The following is a 26213-nucleotide window of genomic DNA, read 5'->3' on the forward strand; positions in this document are numbered from 1 at the left end:
GTGCGCTTTCTATTCACCCTGTAATACTGACTAATCACAATATTTCAGAGTGAATAGAATGCGCGGAAGCTCGGGCATCGAAGAGGCGGTGGAGAAATAGGCAACAGTTCGTTTGGAAAGTACCTGGAACGTATATTATGACGATTGATATCGATCGAAAATCGAAACCGTATGTTTCTATTATTTCGAATCGGTTTTCTCGATTTCAGTGATTTTCGTATTTAGATACTGTTATTAACAATGAATTCGCCCGTAATACTGAATTCGCCCAGGGCAATTGCCCTTTTTGCCCTGGGGTTAATCCGGCCCTGTTGGACCCGTACTCAAAGTATCGAGAGAATTTTTGCCCGTACCTCGTACTCAAACGCATAGAGAAAGGGTCTTGTCTCTGCTCAAACGTTGAATCCGTCCCTGAATCTATCACTGACATTTAAACCTAACCTAGAATAATTTGTTTATTTTAATCAAAGTTCGGCAAACAATTGTATTTTGCTGATTTTCTCTATTGAACGTAAAAGTTTGCTATGGTAACTAAATCACGTATTGAACTGATAATTGATAGCATCAATTCAAAAAATGCTAAAAGGGTTGCATTTTTCTTGGTCCTCATATTTGCTGCCTATCATGCAATTCTTCATTTGAGATACGGTAAGCACTACCCACTTCAAAAAATTATATAAACTCACTCTGACCACCATCTAGGTTCGAATTCTTGTAAGTGGTTGTTGTCGGATGGAAGATATAAGGGTGACCAAGAATGGCAGCCTTACGGTTGTATGCTTCACTTATACACTAAAATGTGAGTTCGCACCTCAATGTTTGCTTGTTAATTAATAAGTTCCATTCTAGAGATACAAGGAGATGTTTACGTTACCTTGCTTTCTATGAGAAGAAAAGTTATTTTGCATTTGTTGGAGATTCTAGAATGCAAGAAGTTTATGAAGCATTTGTGCAACATATACAAGTCAGCGATGGCTCAAACACTGAAACTCCAGAAGCCTTCCATAAGTCATTCATTCATACTGAAGATAAACTCAAGCTCAAAGTAGAGTTTTTCCGGTATCCGGATGTTTCAGTTGATATGGTTAAACTTTTTAGGTGAGCTTCTTTGATAATTTTTGTTCATAATGTACTATGCTCAATTGATGAACTGTTCAATATAGATGGATCATAATCTGCAAAATATGGATTTTAGTTTTGTTAATATGTACTTGAATTAAGATTGCTGGTCCCATTGTAGATCTTGGCAGAAAGACAAAAATGCTCCCTCTGTTATTGTGTCTGGCACAGCTTTACCAGCAATCAAGAGATCAAACGGATCCCTCAATATGTTGAATGAATATAGTGCAAATATTACTAAGCTTTATGAACCCATCAATGAATTGCGTAAAAAAAATATTAAAGTGCTGTGGGCCTTACAAGTACCAGTGGATGAGGAAAAACTTAGACATGATGAAAGGATGATAACAAATTCCTTAATTGATCAATATAACGAAGCAGCAATCGAGGTAATTCAACCACCAATATGTAGCCTTTTTCAAACAATGATTCATGACTAAAGAATATAGTTTCAGAACCTGAATATTATAATTCATTGGAAAGAATATACAAGGCATTTCTCGCAGAGTGTCTGCTAAGAGTATCTAGAGAACCAGATATATTTTTTTGGTAATTTGTGAATCATAATGAATGATTGCCATGATTTATTCAATCAAAATATTCACATCTTGGCTACTTCAGGTTATATCAAAAGTTGAGCCAAACTCTGTTATTTCAAATGTAACACCTATTTTATTACATACACAAAATTTCATCTACAGTTCATTTGAACTTTTCCATACCCGAACCTCAAAGATCATAAAATACATATCAAATTCATTTGTTTTTAATTTGACATAGATATCCTTTATTGAACGGTTATAAGTTTTGGAAAATCTTCAGCTTTATATTCGAAAAATGAAACTTAGTTTTGACTACTACTCTTAGTTAGAGTGATTTTTGAGCTTCTTCAAGAATCATTCTGATTAGCGTAGGTCATAGACATCAAGTAGAATGTAGAGAATATTCACTGAGATTTTTCAACCTTGTCAGTTTTGTCATTAGGTTTTCTAGATAATTCCAGTGGACACTTTCGATGGAACACCCTGTATAGTTGATATGTTCTAGGTTTTAACACACTCTTCTGTGGATTTGTGGTGGAGCACAAAATTAGTTGGAGAAGGCATGCTATCTGAAAGTCCAGATGGTATACACTTATCCAAGAAACCTTTGAGACATAATGTTCAAATACTTCTGAATATGTACTGCAATGATTATATGAATTTTGACGATGGCACTTGCTGTAGCTCGACTGAATCTTACACTACCGTCCAGAAAATAACATTCTTATTTCTTGGTATCTGGTAAGTAAACATTATTTTTAATCGTTTTAATAATTAGCTGATTCAGTTGATTTAAATATAAAGTTACAACAAGAACACTTACATGTTTCAGTTTTTTGATTACCATCATTTTGCATTTCCTCAAGACATTCATGAAATGGAGGAGAAAATTCACTCATGAATATACTCTACTTACCGAAGAACCTCAAACAACAGAGGCAGTATCCAATGTTGAGACTTGCTATACGCTGTTCAGTTCAATAGCTCGTATTTCTATAATAATGGTGTATTTTTTCATTTGTGATAGGACCAACTTTTTCATGAAGGAGAATAAATACTACTCAGAGTTCAGTTTTTGGCTTCCGATTGGCTATATCACTGTTCTTGGCTTATTTTTCACAGAAAATAGCAGATTCACAAAAGTTTTACATCAGGATCAATTAAACGAAACCAAAGGCTGGATGTTGCTTGTCATTCTGGTGTATCATGTAACTGGTGCTAATAGAATTTTAACCATAAATATGCACATGAAAGTATTAATCTCAAGCTACTTATTTCTCTTAGGCTACGAACAGTTTTGTTATGTGTGGCATCGGAATGATGTTAGTATTAGGAGTTATTTCAGGATGATGTTCCAACTTAATTTCATGACAGTCACCTTATGTTTATGTATGAATCGACCATATCAGTTTTATTATTTTGTTCCATTGCTGTCTTTTTGGTATATGATGATCTATTGTTTCCTAGCGTTTCCACCAAAAATCACAATGGCAACATCAGAAAATAATCCTATACAATATTCATACTTGCTGGTTAAATTTATCGGTATATTTAGCGTGATTACCATACTTTACTTGTCGGAAGTCTTCTTCGAGAAGGTGTTTGTGACTCGGCCTTGGAAAGCTCTATTTGTTTCTACTGATGATGATATTCGGGAATGGTGGCTAATGTGGAAGTTAGATCGGTACTCTGTTATACATGGTATGGGCTTTGCAGTTTTAATGTTACTTGCTCAAAAATATAATCTGTTTGACGACAACAATCATAGTAATTTATTTTCAAGAGGCTTAACATTGAGCGCTACTCTTCTAGCTATTGTAGGGTTAGGATGTTATCTGACGATGACTTTTTTGTGCCAGGACGAAATGGATTGCAGCGAGATACATTCCTATGTTGTGTTCATTCCGATAATTAGTTATATAATTTTGAGAAACATCTCTGGTTTTCTGCGAACCAGATATTCTAGTCTGTTTGCTTGGTTTGGAGAAATCTCCTTAGAGCTATTCGTTAGTCAATATCATATTCTTTTAGCTGCAGATAACCATGGCGTTTTGGTGCTACTGCCAGGTTATCCAGTTATGAACATTATTATCACTTCTTTCATTTTTGTGACTGCCTCGCATGAGTTCCATAGATTGACCAAAGTATTACTACCCTTTGCTGTTCCATCTGACTGGAAACTGGTTATTCGAAATGCTATTTTATTCTTAGCTATCCTTGTTCCTATTGGTATCAACGATGGTATGTTTTGAAATTGTTAAATATTTTCACTGACAACTCTTTACTGAAAAAGATTGAAAAAAAAATAAGACCCAGGAGGAATATTATGGAAGCGAGGGGCAGATATGCAGGAAAAATATAGTCAGTTCAATCTGGCAATAAGGTATAATTGCCAATATTTTTCAGAAGTAATCAGTTCATCAAAATAACCTCGGACACTTATTCACTCTTTTAACTGAGGATGGAAGTCATCAGAACTTAATTTTTGAGCAAAATATGTCAAAACTGCATCCAAAGTTGTTACTCTTGAATGAGTTACTGACTCAATTTTCATCGTTTTATATACAGTTTACAAAATTTTCTCCTATCAAACCAAACACAATTGTTCCTTATTTTGTGAAAACTATGTTATACTAGAATTTGTAATAAAATATGCTCTTGTATTTTCAAGACTGAATCGATTTATAATTCATACTTGAATTCATTGTAAATAACTGTGGAAATAATTCAATTATTATTGATGAAAGTAGAAAAAAGGATCTCATAATATTATTTGTAAATATATTATCATAAGAAATAAATTAATTTCTGCTAATGTCATTCTCTTCATTTCTACTGCTTTCACACAAGTAAAATTACCTGTGCTAAATTATTTCTGTGTGAACGTAACTAATGCCATTTCATGATGTTTCAATAGAATACTCAAAATATAATAAATATAACATTTAATTAGGCTTTCTCAGGCTAATACAACTTTACAAATCTGGACGAACACCAAATCCAGGACCTGGTGGATCTCCTTTCAGTGATGTTGGTTCACCATGAGGTTCTGATGCAAATCTTCCACTTCTGAAAAAAAATTAAGCTATATGCTGTCATACTACATCGAATAAACATCTGAAATTGAGCTGAATTAAAATTATTTTGAAAGCTTACCTTGGACCAGCTTTTGGCTTCTTGCCAGCCTTCAAGTCGTTCAAAATTTCATTTGTATCATTCACTGTCAAGTCTTCCTGAAAAAATATACATATTGTTTTGAGGAAAGTGATATATAAAAAAACCAGGCAACAACTCAATTAGTTCACATTAATCTTGACAACTATAGACAAATTGTGAAACCCAAAGCATCGCAATTAGGTATTTATTTTGCTGCTTACATAGTAGTCATCATTTATTTGCATCATTGGAGCATTAACACAAGCCCCTAAACATTCAACTTCAGAAATGGTGAACATTTTGTCTTTGGATGTTTCTCCAACTCCAATACCCAAATTTTCTTTGCAGGCTTCCAAAACTTCATCAGAACCCCTAAGCCAACATGGTGTTGTGGTACAAACTTGTACATGATATTTGCCAGTTGGATTCCTGAATTAACATAAATTGCAATATCCTCTTATTACAATTTAATTGGGTTTACCTCATGAACATGGTGTAAAAAGTAGCTACTTCATATACCCTCATTTTTGGCAGATTTAAAATTTCAGCAACTTTATGCATAGCAGAAAGGGGCAGCCAACCATACTGTCGTTGAGCCAAATCTAGAAGGGGAATCATTGCTGCACGTTTATGCCCTTCTGGATATATAGCTAGGATAGCATCGACTCTCTACAAATGTCTGTTTTAAATTCTAATGTTTGATAATGATATTTTATCATTAAGGTTGGTTGTAATTTCCAACTTGTAACATTAATTATACCTTCTGGTTTTCTGGAGAGAATTCAAATTTGATATCTGGATTATTTTCGGGAGTATCCCTATGTACAAACAAGCTATCATGTTGAAGGGGAGCTGTGGAATGTAGGGAACGAATTCCTGCGAAACGACCCTACAATAGCATTCATGAAATTTAGCCGTTATATGGTATGGAAATATACGAACCACAAGTTTACCAAACGTTTCCAATGATTTCAACATCATAAACAATTAAAAATTCAAATCAATAGACTAGTACCCCAATTTTCCAATTATGAAACTTTGAAATTCTCAGGTTCTCACTTCTCAGCTGTTAAATTCATGACATAACATGACATCACGTCACGTTGTGAAAAACCAAAGAAGTACAAACGAAAAAGAAAATCATTTTACATTTCATTTCCTACATGCTAAATTTCGAAACTGATTCTCGAAACTTTCAAGAATATTGCAAGTTTTAAATCTGATTTGATGAATCATCTAAATTGTTAATTAGTTGAATTTTTCCAATATTTTTCATGGTGTTATGAGTAAAACAATAAAGAATACGCTACATGCTGTGGTCTCTTGACTCTCTTGCATAGACTTATAATACATTGTTATTTTAAGTCTATGCTCTCTTGTCATAACATAACCAAACTTATATAAATATAAATATACTGTGAAATGACAGTAGTTTGTTGATAAGGATATTTCATCTTTTTGTGCTGATGAGTAATTGAATTATTGAACTCTCTCATGGATTCTGAGAAACATTTCAATGTAATTAAAACAGCTAATGATTATTCTAAATACTTCGATCATGATATGGATAAAAAGGTACAACAAAACTTTTATTTTTCAGTTGCTCATACACTGCACTTCTTAAACATTTGCAGCTATTACCACTTAATCTACTGATAAATGGTATGAAAGCACGTTTAGATCAGTGTCAGACTCTCGTTACTATAAGCCATGAAAATGTGGACGAAACTACAAAAGCTTTAACCTCTTTGAGACAAAGTAGTGACCAGCTTGATGAGCTTTGTTCTAAAATCGATACTATTGAAAAAGTAGTGGATCATCTTAAAAGTAATTTGGGCAGTTTAGAGGAAGAGATCGAAAAGGCTGAACTAAAGCTAGGGTTGAACAATGACAACCTTGTGGTTAATATTTTGAACCCTTTACTTTTCGTAAGTATGATTTTCTTCAGTTCAAAGTGAATGAAGTTGGCTATTTTGCAGAGAAAAACTGTAGATAAGAAAACTTTGTCAGTTGACATGCCAAAATTTGATCCCAATGAATATTTTATATCTGAGAGATATGATGATGATGATGATGAGGGATTATGACTGCATGGGAAACTACCTGGTTGGTAATGACAACACAACCTTTCAATGTAGGATGAAAGAAGTAGGTTCTGCCAGATGGAATATCATAACTACTAACTGATGAATGAGTTTCTGAATGTCTTTTTGAAAGATGACAATAATTAACAGGGTATAATTAATAAATATAACATTTAAGAAAGTATTGTTTTGGGAATTTTGAATAAAAGTTTATAACATCAATAATTCTTCTTTGTATAACTTTGTATAACTCTTCTGAAATAAGCCAGCCTTTCATTTCTCTTCTATCCCATTTCCAACCTATAATGAAACTTGTTATCTAGCATACTGGTGGAAGATTTTCTGTTGAAGGTCTGGGATTAATGACTAAATAGTTAACTACTGCTATGCTAGACTGTTAGTTAAAGTGAGGAGGTAAAATTTAAAATCAATCATGTCCAAACCTCCAATTCGATGATTTTCACTGAATAAAGCTCGAAATAAACTATCAGGTGCGTCCGGCAGTTGCAGTGTGATCTGTGAGCGCTTGATTGCTCTGAGACCTAGAGATAACCTGTCTCTTCTCAGACCTCTGAAAGCTCAATGTTCATTGTGCTTATCTGGTTCAATAGAATTAATTGTCTTGTGGACTGTGGACGCCAAAGATTATAGAGTTAACTCAATAATCCCTCCATCAGCTCATTTTCCCCTATTACCCCTCCCACTTGAGACTTTTACGAAATTAGTTTGTATTAGAGGGTAGTACCAAATAGGAAGAGGAGTGTTAATCTTTGGTAATACCATCCATAAGTTGCACATATGTGCCATCCATACATCTGAGGTGCAAATGGATTTTGTTGCGAATAAAGTTCTCAAGTACTTTTAGTACCTCCTCTTTATGATTTATTCTGAGAGCTTTTTATTTGTTTGGGAAATCCAGAAAGAATAAGAAGACGGTCGACGGAAATATCCAAAACAAGGATGATGTTCGATAAGGATCATTGTTTAAAAAAATAAGGAAGAAGATCCTTTTACTTTTACAATTAATAGTATAGGATATCGCGTCAGCATCATTAAAAGTGTATTTTCACACGGTGGATCGGATAAGTGACTTTATCTAATTTCCTTGCTTCGAGCCCCATTTTTATACATTTTAATATAACAGAAACAAAAGTAGTTGCTAAATTTAACAGTTTATTATTTCCATCATCTTCCAGTAGAACAATGATTATGATGTTGAATTTCTAAAAAATCTTATAAATAAGGACACTTCTACTTCTAAATCATTCTCCTGAAATATACAAATGCCTAATGAAAAATTTCACTTCTTCAAACATTATTTGTGAAAAACTACAAATTACTAAAATGCACTGTCAAATATGTGCACTGTCATATATGTGCAACTCTACCAAAATTATGTACCCATGCAAGTACACATATATACTACCTAACAAAAAACAAAATATTCAGCATTCAGGTAACAATTAAATCAATAGGTACTCATCTCACAAATATTTCGGTAGATCGAAACATGATGCACAATTAGGTACAGGACGGCTGAATATTAAACAGCAGATGTAAAAAAAATGAAGAAACTAGATTAGGTAGGTACTTATATAATAATTTTCATATTCTCATCACAAATACGAAAACTTTCATGGTTTTATGATTTGAACTAAGGGGCATGCCATGAAAGAAATCTTTGGAGAATATTTTATGAATATATACCTAGCAATCAAAATTCCAAAAACTAAAAGCATGGTACCTAATAATCTCTGAACAGTCCTGCTACTACTGGTTTATCCGATATTTTTATTATTTAATTTTAATTTTTTGACATTTAGGACGGCCAGTATTTTTTGACATATAGTAATATGCAGAATGGATTTCCGATAACTTGCAGTTTCAAACACTACTTTCATTTCTCATCATATACATTTCGCTTTTGGCAAACCTCTCAGATATCCAGATATGGTTCATTTTTGTCAGGGTCTAAGAGGATTTTGGCTAATTCCAAATATAAAATTCAAAAAGTTTCATCGGGAAATGCGGAAAATTGCAGTTATTGTATTTAACTCGATTTGTGTTATCAAAGCAATAACTGCAATTTTCCTCATTTCCCGATGGAACTTTTTGAATTTTACATTTGGAATTAGCCAAAATCCTTCTTGAATTTTACATTTGGGATTAGCCAAAATCCTTTTTGATTACGCTGCCAAAAGCAATCACGCGATGGTTCTGGTCCTGAATTTGTACGGTTAAGCACTTTTCCAGTTTCCGAAAAACAGAAAATTCTACAAACCAAAAATTCGAATCTACTGGAAATGTTATCTATGAAAGATTCGGTGCAATTAAAACTTCATGCTTATATTCCTTTGTTCTGTGTATATGACGACTTTTATAAAACTAAAATCTATAACTTGCATATTTTGCTGCCATATATAAGATAGCTCTATATATTCTATAAAATCCATATACAATCTCGTAAGCAATTGTACAATTCATACCTAAGTTTAATCACGTTCTTATCCTCTTTCTCTTTGTTTCCAGCGAACAATACCTACATAGGCATTTCAACAAATTCTTATATATAGGTACCTATATTTTCGAAGCATTCACCTAATGTGTGAGATCCTTCAGAGAAATTTGTGCTACTTTTCAGCTAGTTTTATTCGATTTCACATGTATATATGTTCTCGTATATATTATCAACTATTAAATTTTATCGAAATATAAAAAAGCGTCCAGCGCTTAAAACGATATCTTATATGTATAATAAATATCTCTATTTCTTTTCTCAAAATGTTCAATTTTAATGGTATTTGAGCACTGTTCGAATGTACAACAAAGAATTCATTCTCATTTCAGTCCGTTACTATCTAACCGAAATATATTCACAACCTGCTGTGAAAACTTTCAGACTGTCCTCCCTGCCAATTTATCGATTAACTGGCTTTCAGGCGTATAAGGATAATAATAATTAATCAATTCCTAGATGAACTTATATGATTAATGACGGTTCATTGACATTGAAGATTGAAGTTTCCTTTTTTTCGCAGAGAAGAAATTCTTCATATTTTTATATTGTACCTATTCTTCCTATGTTGATATAATTTACATAAATTGGTTTATTACTACATTGGATGAATATCATATAGGTGATTAAAAGCACTTAATTTCCTAAGATATGCTATAGCTACAAACTATCAATGAATTACATAATGGATATAAATTATAAAGGAACCCATTACCAATTACTTATTTCCATGATTTCGTGTATAATGCATTCGATAATTTTCCTTGTAGAATTTCACAAATTTTTTCCTAGGTTTTCTATTTCATACCTTCATGCACGTTTCGAGATATTCGAATTTTATATACAAGTCATGATGGACGCACTTTTTTGAAATTCGCAGGAAATATGCTCTTCACAATACCTATACTTAGGTAATAGTGTACCTATCTCAACCAAAAAACATCGAATCCTGGGTCAAAATTTCGATCTCAACCACTACAAAATCATGAAAATTTTTCGTTCAAATATTTCCACAGAAATACAATATAACTGTAATTAAATAAACCTTCTGGGAGAAAACTACCATTCTAATGCTACTAAATCTACAATGAGATCAATATTCACAATGTGTCAAATTTAAAATTTTCCGGTGAAAATAACCTGCGAAGTGAAAAAAGAATATATGAAGAAATGATCCACCCTGTCAATAAAGATCCTTCTTCAAATATGTCAATTTATTCATCGGCAAAGTCTTCAAAAAACCATTTTTAGTGAAAGAGAAGTTTTAAAAGTTCGTAAAGAGTTGACCCATTTCTCCATATTTCTTTCCCATTGCGGGATATTGCAAAAAGTTCAGCTAGATATTATATGTTTTCTGAATACATTGTATTGAGATCTTCAATAAAACGATCTAAAATACAAAACATCACACTTTTGCATTTTTCAATTTCACGGTGTAAATAATAACCAAAGATGCTCCACAAAAATTCAATCGATCGGACACCTTTAATTATTTGCAATGAATGATAATTGAATATTTCCTCATAATCCTCACTTATTGCTTTTTTATTTTGTAAGGTTTTATAAAAAATATGCTCTTCCTCCTTTCATTTCAAAATTACTAAAACGTTTGGATTTCTTGAAATAGGATGTGACTTAAAGGTTATAGGGCAGTTAAAGTACCGCAGTCAATGTTGAAAATCAAGGTCTTTGGGATGCCTATGAGAAAATGTGAGTGTAAAATAAATGTGTAATAGTTCGACACTTTCAAACAATTTGTCCCTTTCATATACCGCCTAAATGAACAGACTGGACTGATTAATTTGCCACTCCATAAGATTTGAGGTATCCACCTCACCAAAATGCTCGTTTGCGCATACTTTGTTCCTATAATGATAAGTTCAGATTAAATGAAGGAATTTTGAAATGAATACCAAGTCTCACATTTTCCCATAAAATTTGTACTTCATCGAGAAAGAAGAAAGAGTTTCTGATTTAATTACGTCTAGAATCAACGCTAGAATATTGCCTTGAATTACTATTGACTGCTGTGTGCTATAAGTCCTCATCTTCATGTAGGGCTAGTGGTACCGATATGGGTTTTCTGAGAGATCTTTTCGGCGATATTGGAGGGCTTCCTTGCGGTGTAGAAGGTGTTGTTCGAGAACCCGAACCTCCTAAAGAAGATATGTCCACACGGGATCCAGATCTAGACGGTGGAGTTGAGCCTAAAACCGCAGATTGAATTAGTCTTTGGTAGATCAGACTAGCTGGAAATTTCAATATTAAATATTGAACAGTGGCTTATGAACATCCATAGAATATTCATTTTTTATTGATTTGATATCTAATGGATAATTTGTATTGCCTTGTCCTAGTTAACCTGGGCACAATAGATCTTAAGGTCGCGGTGCAACGCAAAACCCATTATAAGCCTTTCCCACCCAGGTAGTTTATCATATACATATTATCATACAGTACTTGTCCTTACTTGGAATAGATTCAGATGATCTGAGAGTCTGAGACTGAGCCGATTGACGACACTTACAAAAATTAGTTTGAACGACCGTCATATAAAACTGTGGCAAGGGCGATCCTAGACTGAATTTCTGGTGGGGGGGGGGGGGAAATAATTGAATTTAATAATGAACAATATAGATTTCGAATTAAAACCTGTAACTCGAATACGAACCATTTGCAGTCCCATATTTATAGGACTATTTTCCTACACAATTTACAAGAAATCTCTACTTTTAATTTCATTATTATATTATTTTTACTTATTTTTTCCTAAATGAAATTTTAAAGATCGAATTGGTTGTAGTACTTTTTGGGGGGAGTATAATTACCCCCCTTATTAATCAAACTTACTGTTTGTGTAATTTAGCAGATAATCGAGTAATTTGTGATATATCGCAACGTTTATTCTCACGAGCTCTAAATAAAGACTCTCTAAGGGTGAAAACATTTTCGTTTTTATACTGACTCAAAATTTTCACGAACTTATTTGTATAGAGCAATCTACTTTTTTTCTGGTGTTGTGGATTTACAAAATTCGTTTCATTTTAATAATAAACTGAATCTTAATTTGTTATTTTTCAATATTCATCATCCATCAAATGCTAATACTATATACTACTGTTGCAGTATATTGATGCTGATAGACTATATCTAATATATAAAATTCTCGTGTCACAGTTTTCGTTGCCATACTCCTCCGAAACGGCTTGACCGATTTTGATGAAATTTTTTGTGCTTATCCGGTATCTATGAGAATCGGCCAACATCTATTTTTCATCCCCCTAAATGTTAGGGGTAGTCCACCCCTAAATTTTTTTTTATTTTTTAGACAAAACTTTTAATTTCTATTTTTTTATGATACAACATACAAAAATACATACAATCCTCAATTTTCACCCTTCTACGATCAACCCTTAGCCATTTTAGTAATTTAATCATTTTTCCTCTCCGGTCGAAAACTGATCAATCATCATTTAATTAGTTATCCCCGCCAGATGTCTAGGAAATTATTTATATGGCAAAACAACGTTTGCCGGGTCAGCTAGTTGTATTTATAAATAATTTGATACCATTCGAGGTCGATATCAAATGTAGAAACACTTTTTTGTAGTTGTGTTTTCCTTAAAAGAATAATACATTATGACTCCACTAAAATATGTAAAACAGCTATAATAATGTAGGACGTGATATCATAAGCTTGGGCATCAGATAACAAGCAACAATGTTAGTGATTTTAATGATAAGGATAAATTCAGAATATTCAGATGCATACAATCCGCCGTATCAACAAGTGTTACGATCTGAATTGAACTAGCCAATCATCGTCAAGGCCCCTAATGGAGTACGCCCCATCGAAGAAAAGCAGATGCTGACCATGGTTTCGGTCTCATTTGCGCTCATCAGAGAGAGAGAGAGAGATAGACTTTATTAAACGTTATTATATACAGTATTTACAATGAAATTGTTTTGTGTTATAAAGAACACCAATGATAGTTCCTACATATATATGTTTACCTATCTTTTTGGAACAATGGTACAAAACCTTATAATAATTCAAAGTATTAACATATTTTACGTTGTGTTAGAATACAGTGATTTTGATTAATTTTGCAGGGAAAATAAAAGTAAAAAACCCTGCTCTTGGTGTTACAATTTTTTCAGAATTGTGTTTTCATTATTTAATTATACACTTTCAATCAATGAAAGAACTCTGATATTGCTCGTATTTTTCGAGAAAAATTGGCAGATGTTCGTAAGGGAGAACATGCTTTTCATTTCGACTCTTATTTGTTGATCGAGTTATTGTTATCCGACTGACGGGATCGCTCACATAACGTGATTTTTCGTAAAATTTGGAAGCTAGTTTGTCTATGTGTTCCTTAAATGTCACAATTCCAGAAGAATCGTGGAGAGTCGCTATTCTTGTGTATTTGTTTTTATTCAAGATCATTCTCAATATTTGATTCTGGACTTTCTGCAAGGGACTTAAGGGTGTTTGTTTTAAGTGACACCAAGCAGGTGCAGCATATGTCATAATTGGTCGAATTAACGACGTATAAATGATTTTTTTATTTTTTGGTTCCAACTTACTGTTTTTGTACAATAGGGAATGTAGGTATTTCTTCGCCGCGTAGGCTTTTCCCAGTGAATTTTCGATGTGTTTGTGGAAATTTAGTCGGGAATCAAGTTCCATTCCTAGATATTTCACGGATTCTTTTTGTGCAATTTTCTGGCCGTTGATTTTGGGAGGATTGATTATGTTTTTATCATTATATTTTCTACTGAATACGACCATTTCAGTTTTTTTCTCATTCACGCGAATCTTCCATTCGTCGTAATATTGCATTAATGAATTTAGCCTGTATTGTAGAAGCCTTGAGGCTGCTGTTGCGCTAAACGAGTGAGCGTAAATAGCAGTGTCGTCCGCGAAGAGGGCAGTTTTCGTATTTGGGAAACCCGGGAGGTCGTGTATGTATAGGTTGAAGAGTTCGGGTCCAAGGACGGAACCCTGAGGTACGCCTGCTCTAATTGTTTTGGTTTCTGAAGTTGTGTTATTCAATTTCACGGTGAATTTTCTGTCAACTAAGTAAGAGTGAATAAGCTTTATGATAAAAGGTGGTAGTTTAAGCTGTATCATTTTGTATAATAGTCCTTGAACCCAAACTCGATCGAATGCCTTTTCGATATCCAACAACACCATGACCGTATTTTGTTTTTTATTGAACGCATTGATAGTATCCGTGATTATTCTTGTTAATTGATGACAAGAACTATGTTTTTGCTTGAAGCCAAACTGATATGGATTATGCATTTCGGTTTTCTTCAGTGTTTTCTTTAATATATCCAAAACAATTTTTTCTGTAAGTTTACTCAGCATCGACAACAAACTGATGGGCCTGTAGCTAGAAGGGGAATGCTTCTCTTTTCCGGTTTTGTGTACGGGTATTACAAGCGCGGTTTTCCATGAGTTAGGCCAATGGCTGAACTTTATAATTGCATTGATTATATACGTCAGTTGCACGATGGATTTTTTGGAAAGATTCTTAATCAATTTGTTGTCGATGTCGTCCAGTCCTGGGGATTTGTTGGGAGGAAGGGTTTTGATTAGATTTTTAACATCTGAAGGGTTAGTAAGATATTGATGGAATACATTATTGTGCTTGGAGTTTAGATACTCAGAGACAACTTTTACAATGTGACGGTCTGATTCACTATCCGCGCAGCCTATATCGTGAATTTTTTCAAAAGTTTTTGCTAACAATTCGGCTTTTTGATCATCCGTGTCATAATTGATTGAATTGTGGATTAAATTTGGGACGCTACTAGGTTTTTTTTTCAAGGTTTTTGTAACCTTCCACAAGGAACCGTCTGATGGATTGAGTTTCTGCAGTTTATCGCCCCATTCTCGATTTTGCGCTCATCAGAGCAACATAGCATTTTTCTCCGATGGAGAACGTTTGGAATTGATGGACCCTTATTCAATATTGGCAAGCGCTACTAAGTAATATCCAGTAACACAGCGACTACTGAGTACTATACATTTACCCAGAGCGCCACCCAATATGAAACGGAGTCCGATTCAATCCCCTCCAGATAGAAATCAAGACGAAGACAATAGCATATGTTGCTCTGATGAGGTCAAATGAGACTGAAACCATGGTCAGCATCTGCTTTTATTGGATGAGGCGTACTCCATTTGGGGCCTTGACGATGGCAAATTGGCTAATTCAATTCAGATCGTAACACTTGTTGATATTCATATCGTCGGGTGGTATGCATCTGATTTATCCTTATTATTGTATTCATTGCCTCCCTGTTTAGGCGTGATCCTTCTATTATTATTCGTGATTTTATATACCACATATTTTTCCGTGCGAAATTATTAGGTTTTTTGTCGGATAATCGCCATTGAATTCCGGTTAACTTCTTCTATTCAAAAAAATCCGCAGATAATGCCTATCGCTTGCTTGAAAAAGTGAAAGGAGTTGTCTAGTCTAGAGGTTTAACAAAAATTTGACAGCCGTGAGTTTGGCGTGGAGGACAAAGCAACTTAGTGGACCTGGGTCCTTATTAACATCTTTAGGTTATAAGGATATTTGATTTCGGCCATTGCTCAAGAAATAGCCTCTGAAATGGGTATGATATATATGGTCAGAACTTTTCCAGTAAAAATTTTATCTGTTTTATTTTTCATTCAGCTATTTCATATCATGTTTTTTGTATCTTTATTTCTTCCCATTTAGGAATATTTTTCAATAATAATATTATTTCATCATTTATATGAAAATCATGATGTTTATTTTTTTGAATCCAAATAACTCCTAAGTTATTGATTGTCTTAATTTTCAAAACATAGGGAGATTTATGAAAGAAAGTTCTGTACAACACTTTGTGTCATCTGTAGAGGGTGGGACAAACGTTTTGAAATATTGTACATATGTATCTGTATGTTCGTTTACCTCTTCTGACCTATATCCTATATACATGACATACTTTCAACTGATGAGTCCTCACCATTATTTGAAAAATTTCTCTCGGAAGGTTTAAGTTGAACTCAATATTTTTTTGTCTCATTCGGCACGTGGAGGTGACTGAAACTATCGATTTAACAGGTACGGAGTGAAAAATTATTTTTAAATGAGTAACTCTACCTTCTATGAAAACTCGATTAATATTCGATTCATTCTCGTATTTCCAAGGGACCGCTTCAAAAAGCAAACATTTTATCTATCTGCTTGCAACGGGGAAAGAGATTAGTATGAAAATTGCATATTCATTCGTTTTCATTGTACGAAAAACCATAATTAACGAAAACTGCGAAACTTGGACGATCTTGCTCGTTAAAAATGAGTTTTGGCATTGTGCCCTTCGACGAAGCGCAGATTTGAAAAGGAACGGTATAGAATTCGATTTGAATAATGAACTGATTCAATGGGAAGGCGCGGGTATTCATTCGGTGTAATGCGATTGAGGTTTCTTGGAGATGTAGTATTTTTAAACTTCCACAAACAACTCCATAAATATCAAAACACAGTCTTCACAAATATTCAGATTTGGGATCATTGCGATGTTTAATGAATGAAATATTATTTTCGAGAAAGAGTCATTTTTTGTCCACTCTAAATTTATATCTACCAACACAATTTTTAACAAGCCGAGAATTATCTAGAGAATTCTCTACAGAGTTTTGGCAAGAAAACGGCAGAACAAAGATTATAGAGTAGAAAGATAAGAAACGAAGCGACTAAATACAGTGACTCTAACGAGACTGTGGCGACAATTGTGGTCTCGTTTTTCATCGTTTTAGCAAGGATATGGCGAATTTGGTCACATGACGTGACGTGAGCCAATCCGCATTCCGAATTAGAGATCATAGTATTGAAATCTGTGCTTCTAAGCCGCCATATTCTTGCTAAATTTCCAATTGTCGCCACTGTGTTTGATAGAGTCACTGTACGACTAAGGTGATGTGAGCGCCATCTGTGTTTCAAATGTTTTTTTTAAGGCCCTCAGACTGGTTAAAATATTAATTCGAGGGACAAATGAAATTTCGTGAGATGTCAGATGGCCATTTTGATCACAGAGGTTTTCAATGTTTTGATTCTCGTATCGCCTTTTGTTTATCAAGCTCGTTCTAGTTGTTGATTATTGAAATTTTGGCCTAATTTCTTGGCGAAAACCTTAAAATATCGAAAATTATTGTGTGTTGAAGAACAAGTAAAATGAATTCTACTAAGGAAAATGGGAATGTGAGTATTAAAACTGGTAACATGTGACTCGGTCATTTATTGACTTTTATTTTCAGTGCTACGAAGTGGATAAAATTTTCAGGGAGTAAAGGCCTGCAAATACTACTGACTACACCATGTGCAACGAATATTTTACTGCAAGTCAATTGAGAACTTTTCATCCACGTCAGTTGTTGAATGCAGGAAGCATACCTTGCAAGAAGCGCCAATTTAGAAGAAATTATGACTTTTATACGTCCATTCAAAGATTCTCAATTGCTACTCCTTCAATATATTCAGAAATGCAAAGGTTTTATCGATTTCGTTTTGGGTATCGAGGAACTGTCAAATGATGATATATATTGAATATTTGTTTATATTAATTTCTGATATGAATTGTACAAATTCAACTAAGTTTATTAATTTAAAACAACGTATTGAACAGAAATAACACCTTTGACGTATAGCAAATCACCATATAATTTCAAATTTTTGTGAATTTTTTATAAATTGCAAATAAAAACATAGCACATCCAACAGCGTGTTTCATTGATATCAAGTGATTTTCAGCAATTTTCAGATGAAAACTGACATTCTGATCATAAAACAAAACCATACTTTTATTTTTGTTGCTCAGGATGTTTGTTTTAAGGTCTCAACAAAGTCGATATTGAAATTCAAAACAAGGAATAGAATTCGAATTTCGCGCCCCTCTATTATGAAACAGAAAACTGTTACTAAACAGGTTTTCTGCATTGACAGTACGTTCTCAGCGCCATCTCATTGTCAAATGTGTTTTCACTGACCAAAATGTAGTCGGTTTTTAGTATTAGAGATATGAGGGCGTTTCCCATCTTTCTACTCTATAATCTTTGCGGCAGAAATTATTTTGTATGCAACTGAACAGTGAATTCTACTGAAAGTGCGTATGTATTTTCTGCGTATGTAACAGAGATATGGATATATCTATATCTCTGGTATGTAACTGCAGAGAATTCACGGCGCATGAATACACGAGTAAATTCTCTAGAGAATTTTCGGCTGTTGCAAACGGGTTTCAGAAGGAAATCAAGCTATATGGATATCAATGATATATTCATTGTTCTTCTACTGTCAACGGTTGTCATCAGGATTGTATGTTTGAATAGGAAACAGAAAATAGTTGTCGAATTGTTTTTGGAGAGTGATTTTCGTCCGCAGACACTTTTCGTTCGTAAACTCCTTTTCGACCGCTATCGTCACTATATGATATGGCACCAGAGCCATTATTGAGTCATTTTCGTGAATCCACGTGTCTGTGAATAACAACTGTCATGTGCTATTTTCAAATAAATTCTTCGCAAAATGCACTAGAATTTACGAGTGGAATCAAGAACTCAGTTTGAATAGTGATATTGATAATAATTAAGAAGGGATAGTGATAGCGATATGTATACAGGGTGAGTCTTTGACTCGCACAAATATTTCAACAGTAGATTCTTGAGGTCAAAAGAAACCCTTTTTCTATACCATTTTTCCGATTCGGCCCTGATAAAAAAAATTATTTCAAGTTTTCATAATGAGCTGTGCCACCACTAGAACAATAAAATTACTTGCAAAATAATTAGCTAACTCTGTGACACTACACATCTTTATTCATTAAATAGCATCCAACTTTGTTTCAAGAGTTGGGTTCTTCGAATTTTTCGTATTTTTATGGTACGTCATGGTAAAAATGAGAAAACTGGATGACATCTTGTGTTCGAAAAAAATCCACCAAATAAATGAGAAGCTATATTCCGAAATTCATTTCATTCGATTAAACATTTGTGAGACAGAACTAAAAATAACATTTTTTCATGGTTTTTCATTAGTTTGTATATTTCAAACCGAATCGATTGGGAAAAAATGGAAGGGAAAGAAAGTGTTTCTTTTGAACTCAACTACTGTTAAATGTTAAATAATTTGTACGAGTCAAAGACTCACCCTGTGTTAGTATTCTATTATCTCGCCTCCCTGCTAGTCTTGGCTGCGTCTAAGCTAACAATTTGCAGGCTTGACTATAATAGACAGTTTTTCGTTCTTAAATAACTTCATAAATAACTATTGTGATACTCTCGCTCGAATGTTCTCTTGAAAATGTTTTCTGTCACTAATTAGGTAGGTATACTACATTTACATTTATTTTAGCAGTCGGTTGGCCATGAAATAATTTTCTCATGTTTTTGTGACTAGAACGGAGTAAGGTTTGCACTCATGAAATGTCGTTAATGTCATAACACCGTTGCCACAACTAATATCAATTTTCATTACGAAAATGCCGAAAGTGATTGAAAAAAGAGACAGGGAGGGTTTCAGGAAGTGCTATTTGGAATTCAGGTCTGCTCATTCAAATAGTTATACCCTGATATTCCAAAATCCACAATACGTCAGACGGTAGCGAACATATTCAATGTAAGAGAATTTATATAATGTTTCATCTGAATGTGAACGACTTATATTTCAGCTGAATATTTCCACAATCAAAAAGATTGTGAATGAAAAGGATGACAAAAAGAATTTCCTTCTCTTGGGAGACCCAAAAAAGTGGTGGCATTTGAAAATTTTATGTTTGAGTGAATTAATGCGAAAAGTTTACTACAGGATTTTCGATGAAGGTCATCGTAGAATAAGTTCCCGAAAATTGATTTTTCTATTTTTCATTTGACTTGTTCTATTCATTGTAAATGTCTTAGGGTACAAATAAATACCTAATTATTATTATTATATCAATGTATTAAGATGAACAGCCACAAATACGCGCCAGTTGTCCTGTTAATTGTTTATTCATGTGAAATTTTTGTTCAAAGGTGAAGTTCATCTTGACTAGAAACTTCCTTTAATTCCTTTTATTTATATTGATGCAAGATGATTTTTGTTGAAGAATTTAACATTCTCGTAATTATCTGTAAATTCCTTCGGGAGATACCCATTCCCAACCACTACATCATATGCATTTCATCTTCGAGTTAATATTTTCGAAATCTACAACTGATTAAACGTATTTAAACTTAAGTCAAAGAAGATAACGAACATTCACTCTTCTCAAGCTAGTGCATATTATGATATTATACCGATCTCTTGTATTTTTCATGTAAATAACTGGATTTGGTATGCCTTCAATCAGTTCGTATAAACTTCAATTATGTTCGTCACATATTTTCCGAAGAGATTCGACATTGTGATAAAATACGTAATAATAGAATCTTTTACGTAGAACGGGCAACATAGCGTTGATTCAAGACCCAAAAATGTCTCGACAAGCTTCATAACCCCACATTTTAGTACTATACAGAGTGAAATGTGTCAAATTTTCATGGCCAACCGAGTCCTAAAATAAAAGTGAATGGAGTATACACATTCTATTGCAAGCAACGTATGTCCGGAATATGACAGATTATTCATGGACGCACTTTCAAGCTTGTCGAATGCTGAGAAATACCAAATGACAAGATTGCTTTATTTCATGATGGGACTCACATGTCAAAATTCATGGGCAATAAATTACTGAAAACTGTAAGAGCCTGAATAGCTCCAGAGCTCTAAAACCCTGATGAAGGTGCGCAAGAATCCTGTATAAGTTAATCTCATATACATTCCTGGTCCCGTTTCCAATTTAACGATTTATATTAATATCCAGGCAAACAGATTCTTGGGGTGCTTACCGGTATAACTCCTAAGACCTGGGGGGCCCGATCTGGGTCGCGATGTGTTGGTAGATGTGCTGGTCGTGCTTTTATTGCTCGTTGTGCTCGGACTTCTACTAATTTCTGACTTCGACCGGACGGAATTACGGCTAGATCTCTTTCTCTGCGGAGTTGACCTTGAACATTTCAGATTGAATTGGGACAGGGGAAAATTCAAATTCGGAATATTTATATTTCATCGTAAGGACCGAATAATGGAAATATTACGTTCATGGAATTTTTGTTCAAGTTTCAACGAGACGTGCATTACAAGGTTTGCCCGGTGGTGTCAACCGCTTTGTTTTTGGACATGTTTTTAGGGGTCGTAGGATCATGTACATTGTACAAAAAGTAGCCATCGGAGGGCAAAAGCACCTCAGACCATTACTATAAAAGACCTGTAAACACGCCCCTCAACAGCAAACCCAACAACTTATTCAAACCAATTCGCCTAGATCATAAGACCGCTGAAAATGATCCTTATGAATCCTAAACTAAGAGAGAAGGTTTCATTATGAATAATTCGTTTTCAAACTAAAAAAATTGGTTTTAATTTAAGAAAACCGGTTTAATGAATTCATAATATTATGTGAAGCTCAAGTATTGTGGAAACACAATTGTAGAATTTCCTGGTGATCTTTTCTTTTTGTTCTCTGTAACAGAGATGAACGAAGAAAATTACAATTGGATTAATTTCAAACCAACCAGTGTGAATTCTCTCACGAGAATTCAAGATTGAATTCAGATGGAATTCTCAAATCCTGTTAGAAATTAATTGACATATTTTTTATACTAGGTATTTCGAAAATAGGGGTACGTAGACCACTAATTTTTGAGTTCTGATAGAGGAGAATATGTTGAATGTATATAAAACACTTTTTGATATTGATAATGTTGCATTGTTATTTTGCGTATACATGGTTCAATTTTCTTAGAAAAATGCGTTTTTTCAATGAGAAAACATTGATTAATTTTCTTTTGTCGAGAGGTCAAAATCTACAATATACTCACAAAAAATGTAGAAAATTTAACCGAAAGCCATTTTCCATAAAAATGTAGGTAATTGTGAAGACAACAAATAGAAGAATATATTTGTTATTTGATGCATACAAAACCAACTAACAGATAGTATTTTCATTTTCAGGCAATTTTGTGGCAATACTATGTTTTTTAAAATCTTATTTCATCAAGAGAAATTGAAATTAGCGGAAATTATATAAAAACCATTTGATTTTTTTTTATTATTTCATGTGAGTATATTGTATATTTATATGAATATATATTATAAATATACAACCAACTCACATGAAATAACAAAAAAAATCAAATGGTTTTAATATAATAGAGGATTAAATTGAATCCTTGTTTCCACTTTAATTCTAGAATATACGACTTCGATAGTGATTTAGTAGTTTTATACAAATTGAATGAAACGTTTAACTTTTTCAATTTTGATTCGAAAACAGGTTTTTTGAAAAGAATTCTGTCTGTATATACCCTACTAAAGGACAGCAGATTTCGACAAAGGGCGTACGGTATGCACAAAGAACTTTGGTTATGAAAAATAATAGTAATATAAATTTCTCGAAAGTATAGAACTTGTTAATTTTTTGTTTGTTTATTGTATAAATTACTACACTTATAGTGCGCGCCATACAAAGCATTGACGAAACTGAAAACCCAATTATTTCTTAAGTAACCAAAAAATAAAACGGATGATTTTTGATATGCGATAATATTTTTTTCAATTATAAAACGTCGATACTGTAGTTACCATAAATCATAATAGATACTATGCTTAGAAGCAGTAGTGACCGCCTCACACGCCAATTTGCAACCTCCGCCTAAGTCGAAGTTGACTAGAAATTCGATTAGGTACATCTCATAACAGAGTAGGGTCATACGCTCGATCATACGTCATTCAAAAATTTTTCCTTCGATTTCTTCGCTTCGCATCGAGTGTCTATGATTATTCGATGCAGGCACTCAATAGATTTTCAACTGAATTAAAAGAAGCACAAGGAAATTAAATTTTGATTTTATGTCAATAAATTTCTCATCACTGCGACTTGAAATCTTGAATATGTTTCCAAATATTTCTATTGCTTACTGTTGATATATTATTGATATGTAAATTCCGCAATTGAAAATGGGAAAACCTTTGTAATGGCTTGTGCCATAATAAAATTTAAAGTCTCTAAATAAGCTTGAAACTTCCTTTAGTGTCATTTTTAGTAGGACAAAAGGAAACTTTAGTTTATATTGAAAGTCACGATGATGGAGAGGTGAAGCATATTTCAAGTTTGGTCATTAACTTTCGAATAAAACGAGTTTTTTCCAAATCGTGCAAGTTGTTTAAGTGATGCGAATGAATGGAAAATGTTCGATTTTTTCAACGTTTAGATCTACTATTGGGCTAAAATGTTATTTTTCTAAATGGTAGCATTTTTCTATCCCTTAGAATGCCGTAATTTTATTTGTCCCAGTTGAGTATTGTCGCCCACTATGGTGGTACAATCATTTGCAAAGAACCAAATGTTGATAGACTAAATTTAATGCATTCAGATGTGGTACGTTTATCAACAAAAATTCTGCATTCGATCATTAGATTCCTAAATCTGCTCCACATTGTGTACGGTAATTATTGTTCTACAAGGGTAAAATTAGATTAGAGAAAAAGTCATTACGCTGCAATCCATCAACCTGTATGGCCCAGAGAAATCACAGTGTATAATTTAACTTACCGACAGAGTCCTGTGGGGCATTCTTCTCCCAAGGCACATCGACCTTCGCAAATCGATCGAGATTGCAGAAGCTCCTCGTAGTTTTCCAACATCAGCATGCATTGCTCTCGATCACCCTTGACTAAGGCTAAACTCGGATACCTTTCCTTGAGCCTTCTTCTTTCCTGGAAAACAATTTGTGAGCAATTTGTTAGATGAGTTCAGCAGTGTGGTAACTTTTCGATTTTAACATTTTTTTTGTTCTTTTTACTGGGCTTACTTTTATTCGAGACTTTTTTTTAGGAAATTAGCTAAATTTTCGTGAAAATTTCGACGGCACGCGTGTAGCTTAATTTTTTGCATTCACTTTTTCATTAGAGAGAAACACGAAAGTACTTCGAAAACTCTTTTTTCAATAACGCCATCCCACCGAAAAGCCGATGACTTTTTCTCGAAAAAATTCAATCGATTCTGCGGATTTGCAGACTCAGAATTTCTGCAAATGAAATTGAAAACTTTCGGAAGCAGTCATAGAAAATTGAGATAATATTTCCTCTTCCATACAGAACTCATTGTGCTGTTCTACCAGCAAATTTTTCGCCAATTGAATTTAAAGCGTCATTGATCTTGATAAAAACTCTGTTGACTAACACGAAATACAAACAACATCTATTGTCTAGGGTGTGTTTCACCTGAAAAGCGGCCGTCACGCCTCTGAAATTAATCAGATTGAGGAATCCACTCCACCTACAAATGACGTAAATTCTAAAATGGTTCCAATCCTATTAAATTGTTTGTCTGACTATATTTCGCAATGGAATTTTCTCACAAATATTTCTCCACGATAGTGAGTCGATATTCCAACCATTGTTATAAAGAAATTTATCATTTGATATTCACACCGAAAAAAGTTTAGTAGCAATATTGATTTTGTTCGTATCTAGAGAATGAAAATGTTTAGCTTTCTCCAATATTGAAGTAACATTGTTTTATTCCTGTGAGAAAAATATGTGAGGTCAAGGTGTATTTAATACCGTTCGAATATGCAAATATTCAATAGCTGCCAGTAATTGTTGTAGTCTTCAGAATTCAACAGGCGATTTTAATGTAAAACCAGCAAAAGACAGCGTCCACTATGGCAGCATCTAAATGTTTTTTTGCATTAACAACTCACCTCGCCTACCCTCAGTGATTCAAATTCTTGTAACTGCTTCTGGAATCCTAGGTTTGGATTGGCAACTGATCTACCTGCTTTGACAACCTTCAAGGCTTCTTTCCAGTTCAGATTCGTCACAGTCATGATGTAGGCCACAGCTACTGTGACGCTTCTGGACATGCCAGCAAGGCTGAAAAATCGTATCTATCTATATACAATTCTATTCGGGAAATATTGCAGGATGTGAGGTAGAAATATGACAATAATTTAGTTGGTAAAATGCAACCCTGAGGGGCCCCCTAGCTTGTAGTTTTGCAATTTTTTATCAAAATTTTCAAAAGACATATGACATTGTACTTTTGTGATTTTTTTGAATTGGAAATTTAGAATTAGATTGCCCACATACTTTCGAAAAAGAAAGCGCAGTTGGTTACAAGATAGGACACCTGGACACCTAGAAATCAACAGTATATAGAAGCAACGTGTTTAGTTATTCGAGACGAAGCTGTTGTTTCAACGGCCAGAGGTATTGTTGTTCCCCAAGAAATTCGGTCGACTCCAATCACTTGTAGCCGAATCCAGAGGTTGGGAAGGTTTTACAGTTGGGAAAGGGTTGGAATAACTTTCTCTACCTGATTACCGAGAAGGGTACCCAGGATAAACCATCCCATGAAAATGTCTGGAAGAATCTCACCCAACTAAGAATTTCTAGGAATACTAATAGGTATTCTGGAACACTCAAATAATAATATGGGATCTGGAATGCTCGAAAAATGGTCTCAACGAATATAAATAAGCGACGCACCGAAACAGGGGCAGTACAAGATGTAAGCGACGAACGTGAAAATAAATAAATATTATGTAAAGTAAAATGGAGTAATTGTGTGAATAAATAAGTTGTAGTAGTGTATTTTTCGAGTGTGAATAAATTAGTTGAAAAGAACCCAGACTATCTTCATTACACTATATTCATATATACTATTGAT

At 33.8% G+C, this 26213-nt stretch overlaps 4 protein-coding genes across 5 annotated transcripts in view; 2 read left to right on the forward strand and 2 right to left on the reverse strand.

Annotated features, from left to right (window-relative positions):
• Positions 1-435: 435 nt before the first annotated feature.
• On the forward strand, positions 436-4644 carry LOC123315878 (N-acetylneuraminate 9-O-acetyltransferase). The gene is made up of 6 exons (XM_044901783.1): positions 436-648; positions 703-799; positions 850-1098; positions 1241-1508; positions 2167-2402; positions 2494-4644. Exons 1-6 carry the CDS (start codon positions 525-527, stop codon positions 3911-3913), a joined length of 2394 nt encoding a protein of 797 aa, XP_044757718.1. The 5' UTR covers positions 436-524; the 3' UTR covers positions 3914-4644.
• LOC123315885 (probable NADH dehydrogenase [ubiquinone] flavoprotein 2, mitochondrial) lies at positions 4592-5918 on the reverse strand. The gene is made up of 6 exons (XM_044901788.1): positions 5760-5918; positions 5578-5706; positions 5299-5486; positions 5039-5246; positions 4818-4894; positions 4592-4730 (listed from the first exon to the last, which is right to left on the reverse strand). Exons 1-6 carry the CDS (start codon positions 5796-5798, stop codon positions 4637-4639), a joined length of 735 nt encoding a protein of 244 aa, XP_044757723.1. The 5' UTR covers positions 5799-5918; the 3' UTR covers positions 4592-4636.
• A 301-nt stretch (positions 5919-6219) lies between these two features.
• Positions 6220-7076, forward strand: LOC123314889. Its single transcript, XM_044900294.1, has 3 exons — positions 6220-6392; positions 6452-6745; positions 6797-7076. The coding sequence occupies exons 1-3, from the start codon at positions 6312-6314 to the stop codon at positions 6902-6904; spliced, it is 483 nt and encodes a 160-aa protein (XP_044756229.1). The 5' UTR covers positions 6220-6311; the 3' UTR covers positions 6905-7076.
• A 2493-nt stretch (positions 7077-9569) lies between these two features.
• LOC123321023 (dual specificity protein phosphatase 22) overlaps positions 9570-26213 on the reverse strand; it is a 31706-nt gene continuing 15062 nt past the window's right edge. For both annotated transcript variants that reach the window (XM_044908535.1, XM_044908529.1), the window contains exons 4-7: positions 25246-25417; positions 24093-24256; positions 21328-21485; positions 9570-11623 (exon numbers count right to left, since the gene is read on the reverse strand). In XM_044908535.1, the coding sequence (XP_044764470.1) occupies positions 11451-11623; positions 21328-21485; positions 24093-24256; positions 25246-25417 (667 nt within the window). In that variant the 3' untranslated portion in view covers positions 9570-11450. The remainder of the gene's footprint in view (positions 11624-21327; positions 21486-24092; positions 24257-25245; positions 25418-26213) is intronic.

This window comes from Coccinella septempunctata, chromosome 1 (assembly GCF_907165205.1).
Source record: "Coccinella septempunctata chromosome 1, icCocSept1.1, whole genome shotgun sequence".
In the NCBI taxonomy this organism is placed as follows: domain Eukaryota; kingdom Metazoa; phylum Arthropoda; class Insecta; order Coleoptera; family Coccinellidae; genus Coccinella; species Coccinella septempunctata.